The 5,152-nt window shown below is 57.2% G+C and overlaps 1 protein-coding gene across 1 annotated transcript in view; it reads right to left on the reverse strand.

The window, feature by feature from the left end:
* Window positions 1-5,152, reverse strand: part of CCHCR1 (coiled-coil alpha-helical rod protein 1) — a 15,193-nt gene that overhangs the window by 3,167 nt on the left and 6,874 nt on the right. Inside the window, 3 exon segments of the mRNA XM_045292817.1 lie at window positions 88-200; window positions 3,605-3,711; window positions 3,808-3,918. Of these exon segments, the coding sequence (XP_045148752.1) occupies window positions 88-200; window positions 3,605-3,711; window positions 3,808-3,918 (331 nt within the window).

The raw sequence follows: 5,152 nt of genomic DNA on the forward strand, positions 1-5,152 counted from the left end.
GGCAGGGGCGTCTCCCTGGGGCCCTCCCCACCCTGAATGGTGTGGACCTTGCAGGTGGCAGGGGCATCTCCCTGGGGCCCTACCCACCCTGAATGGTGTGGACCTTGCGGGCGGCATAGTTGAGCCGGTTGCTGAGGCTGGGCAGCTGGGCGATAGCCTGTTCCACGTTGGCCACAGTGTTCTGGAGCCAGACCTGAGAGCTGGGGACGGCCCAGGTCAGTGACCCAGTCCCCGTCACCTCCCTCCCAAAGGGCCTTGTGGCCCCGGCCCGCGCTGTCGGACAAGACGGGAAGGCAGAAGGGGGAGCCGGACGTGGGGAAGAGAAGCTGGGGCCAGGGCCGAGGTCAGGCCTGCAAGGCCCATGCCCTGGCTCACCGGCCCTTTTCAGGAGCCGCTCCGCTCAGCCAGCCCCCGTCACAGGCACCGAGAGGGCAGGACCCAGGCGCCAAGAACCTGCGAGTGCCTGTCCTGGACAAATGATCCGACGCCACCGTGTTTGACCAACCCCGCGAGGCGTCTTAGAAGAACTGGTACAGCCCACCCAGAGCACGCTTGAGAAGCTGCATCCCCCTCAGCCCGACTCGGCAGGTGCAGCGGTAAACCGGAAAGAACTCGGGGCCCGAATGCCCAGCCCACAGAGCGCAGCCCCACAGCGAGAAAGCTCCCGTCTGAGCTGCTGAGTGAATGTGGGGCTCCCTGGGCGTCCTTCCCACGGCACCAGTAACCAACGGCAAGAAAAGGCTACGTGTCTCCTTATCGACGGTCTGGGCTCTGTTCTGAATCAGGCAGCTCCCACAGTCCTTCGTGTCTCAGCCATGACCCGAGTCCTGGCAACAGCACACGAACTACACGGATGCTTGTGCATGTTAGGGCAGCCTTCCCTCTACCTCTTCTGTGACTCACGGGCGCACGGCGGAAAGAACGCTTAAAGGCACAGGGTTGGAGACAGCATGTTCGGCAGAGCAGTAACCACTGGGGCAGCGTGTGAGCAGGCACTGGGGCAGTGCGACTTTACTGGGCCTCTCGAGCCCTGGTCTGACAGGGCCTCCCAGAAGAATGTGCGGCACCAAGCAGATAGGGGACCCTAGCAACAGGTCTAGCTGGTTTGGCCATCTCACTAGGCTTAAAATGAGCCACCCTGAGGGGAGGAGGGCACCGCACCATCACCAAGAGGCGTCAGAGACAGACTGTGGTCTTAGGACCTGGGAGACAGGTGTGTCCTAGACCCAGGAGACAAGAGAGGAAGGACACATTTAATGCCAGGTAGTAGAAATCGCAGCAGCAGAACCAGGACAGGGAGTTTGCTAGTCCGAGAATGACAGTGGAGCTGAGCACCTTTGGACTAAGGCTTGCTAGCAGTGCGGAGGGTACTTAAGAGAGGGACTGAAGAGCTTTGTAACCTGTCCTAGCAGGACAGAGGGCAGGGCAAGGGGCTGAGGGCAAGTGCGGCGGGCCTGGAGGGATGGCTGAGACGCTGTCCTGACCTAGGACTGTATCCCGAGTCCTTCCTGATCCTGAATTACAGCCCTGCTACTTCCCTCATCAACCCCATACTCCTGAGTTCTCTGTGACCACTGCGGTCAGTGACCGAGGCCAGCAAAGCTCAGGCCAGTCCCGTGGGAGGGGTCAGAGTTGGGAGCTAGGTCGCTGAGAGAAGGTGTATCTGACCTCCCCCTCCCAGGAATCCACCCTGGGCTGCTGACCTTGACTCGCCTTCCCTCTCTGGAAACTGAGCTGAGACCTCTGCCCTGCCACTTTTACACGTTCTCTGTTGAACCGTGTCTGCAGGCTACGGAAGTACAGTATTAGACTCCTGGCAGGCTCTGCCGCTCTGAGAAGAAAACACCCAGATTTGTGAAGTGCAAACTGCCCCCCACCCCCTCTTTAATTGACCCCTTTTCCCTCAGTTGGGGGCAATGACACGCAGATTCCTGTACCTCTTCTTTATATTTCATTTGCATTACTTTGAGGTTTGCCCTCTGAATGGAGAGCCCGGACTGTTCCCTCTCCCACTGACCGTCAAGGATGGCCCCTTAACCCCAGGGAGGGGTGGAAGGACCATCCTGTGGGCAAGCTGTAATAACTGGTAGGAAAGGACCAGAGAAACAGTTGTTGGATCTCAGGCCTAGGGGTCCTCAAACTTTTTTTTCTTTTTTTTTTTTTTCCCTCAAACTTTTTAAACAGGGGGCCAGTTCACTGTCCCTCAGACCCGTTGGAGGGCCGGACTATAGTTTTTAAAAAAAACTATGAACAAATCCCCAAGCAAGACGCAAAAAACCTATTTTGAAGTAAAAAAACAAACGGGGCAAAAACACCCAGCGGGGCGGATAAATGTCCTCGGTGGGGTGCATATGGCCCGCGGGCCGTCGGTTGAAGATGCCTGCCTTAAAGTGTTCCCTGCTAAGTCTTTGATAGAGAGTGATATGAGAATACTGAGTTTTGGGGCCAACCTGCCTGTTTCATTTCCAAACAAAAGCACAGCTCCTCAAAAGAAAAAGACCACTGCCCTTTAGATGGTTCCAGGCACCAATCAGGGTCTTTTGGCAGCACTCCTACAACCGTCAGGCGGCGCATCAAGGGCTCCTGTCTTCTCCGGCCCTGGGAACCACAACATCCTGGAGCATTCAGGAAAATGCAACGCCTGGGGCAGCCTGCTAGCCCATTCCTCAGGGTCTGGTCAGCCTGTCCAGGCACCCAAGCCAGCGGGGGCTCTGTGTGAGCTGGCTGGGCCAGAGGCTCCCAGGTGGATGGCAGTGGGATTGGTGTCCGCAGTTAGAGAGTAAGAACTTAAGCCCCGGGTGCCCGGGGAGCGTGCGTGGGCAGGGCCGGGGCTTCCTCGGGGCAGCCCAAGTCTGTGCCAACAGATAGACAAGGGCTGGTGCCCCAAAGATCACCTAGACGTGGCGACCGTCTAAGTGGGCACTTCCACACCTGCGGTGGCTCTTGCTGGGGCCATCTGCCGACATAGAAACACTAGGCAATGCCTCTGGGACCTCGGGGCCCGGGGCCCGGTGCCCGAGAGAGAGGGGCACTCACAGAGGCCTTTCTCCAGGTGAGCTGAGAGGTGCGGCAACCAGAGTCGTTAACGGACCAGCTGGGATGTGGGTTCTAAGAAGAACATGAGCTTGCAACTGATTTCATAAGGAAGCTGGCGTCCGGTTCCGGTAAGCAATTGGGTATAGAGTTGTAAGATACATTGATTTTTTTCCCCCCTAAAAGTAACCGGCCAGGCCTGTGTAAGTTTCAGAGAGTCAGAAAAAGACACACGGAGAGGAGGAGGGCATGTAAGGAATGACCAGGAAGACCCAGTACCCACACCTCCACCTGCAGCTCTGAAGCTGGCACCGGCCTCCCTGCTCTACAGAGTTGACAGCTGTCTATAGATTAAGATAGAGGAACAGTGCCTCGCCCGCACCACTGGGGGCTCCAAGCAACTGCCCCACCCCATGCGATGGGGAAGGGTTTGTCCCCTCAAAAACAGACCAGCCCTGAAGACACCCGCCCTCTACGCTACAGACCCAGTTTTCCAGTCCAGCACCCCACCCTCCCACCCCCACCCCGGCTTGAGGCCCTAAGAACCAGCCCCACCGCCAGGCCCAGGTACCTGCACACAGAACTGGTTACTAGCTTCAGCTGCTCCTCAGCCTTGGCTGTCGCCTGCTGCTGCCGGCGCCGGGCCTCCAGGGCGCGGCTCAGCTCCCCCTGCAGGGCCTGGGGAGGATATGGGTCACAGCTCAGCCTCCTCTGCCCCACCTCTGCCCTGCAGCCACAGCCAACCGACCCAGACCCACGGCCTCAGCCCCTGACCTTGGCCGCGACCCGCTCCACCTCCACCTCTGCAGCCTTGTCTTGCAGGGAGCGCTGGAGGATGGTGAGCTCCTGTCTCTGTGTACCGACTCTTTCCTCAAGCTCGGCCACCTGGGGGGACAGGAGGCTGGGGCTAGCACTGGGCAGCTTTGCAACAGCCGCTGTGGAAGGCGCTGTGTCCCTTCTTCGAGAATCTGGGACTAGAACTATCATAGGACGCAGCAATTGAGCTCGCAGCGATTGAGCTCCCAAACATCACTCCGTCAAATCGATGCCGACTCATAGCAACCCTAGGAAGAGCGTAGAACGGCCCCTGTGGGTTTCTGAGGCCCAAAATCTTTACAGAAGTAGAAAGCCTTATCTCTCTCCTTCGGAGCGGCTGGTGCTTTCGAACCTCTGACCTTGTGGTCAGTGGCACTAGGCATACACCACCCGGGCTCCCAGCAATCAATCTACTAGGTCCATGTCCTAGAGAAACGAGGAATACAGCCTGCCGGTGTTAATCACGGCATTGTGCACAACAACCTAAATGCCCAGTGGGGTAAGAACAGCTCATGAACTGCGCTGCACACCCAAGCAAACACTAGCATCGCCACAGCCTAAGGACGAGAAGCCGGATGGTGTCGTGGTTAGGCCAGATGCCTGGCTGCTAGGACACACGTCAGTGGTTCAAACCCACCAGCTGCTCTGAGTGAGGAAGACAGAGCCATCTGGTTCCCTGCAGAATACCCAGGAGGGTGGGATGAGGAAGACAGTAGGTAGGTCGATGATGGCCTGGGGACACGGAAGGGGAAGGTGGGGAGACTGGGGAGTCGGCATCAATGGGGACAAGAAGAAGAGGTGCCAAAGCTGATGGTGGCGATGATCCCACCACACTTCTCGACAGGGCTGGACTACTGAATCGGATGATGTTAATTAAATAGCTCAATAAAATGTACAAAGGACTGGCTCACTCACTCACTGCCTCGCTCACTCACTGCCTCGCTCACTCACTGACTCACTCTCTCACTGTCTCACTCACTCATTCACTCTCTCACTGTCTCACACTCTCACTGTCTCACTCACTCACTCTCACTCACTCACTCACTCTCTCTCACTCACTGTCTCACTCACTCTCACTCACTCTCTCTGTCTCATTCTCACTCTCTCATTGCCTCACTCACTCACTCACTCACTCACTCTCTCACTCACTCACTCTCTGTCTCATTCTCACTCTCTCACTGTCTCACTCACTGTCTCACTCTCTCACTGTCTCACTCACTCACTCTCTCACTCACTCACCCACTCACTCACTGTCTCACTCACTCACTCACTCTCTCACTGTCTCAGTCTCACTCTCTCACTG

Source organism: Echinops telfairi, unplaced genomic scaffold (genome assembly GCF_000313985.2).
Source record: "Echinops telfairi isolate 266 unplaced genomic scaffold, ASM31398v2 ScPeMD7_655;HRSCAF=1070, whole genome shotgun sequence".
Taxonomy (NCBI): Eukaryota; Metazoa; Chordata; class Mammalia; order Afrosoricida; family Tenrecidae; genus Echinops; species Echinops telfairi.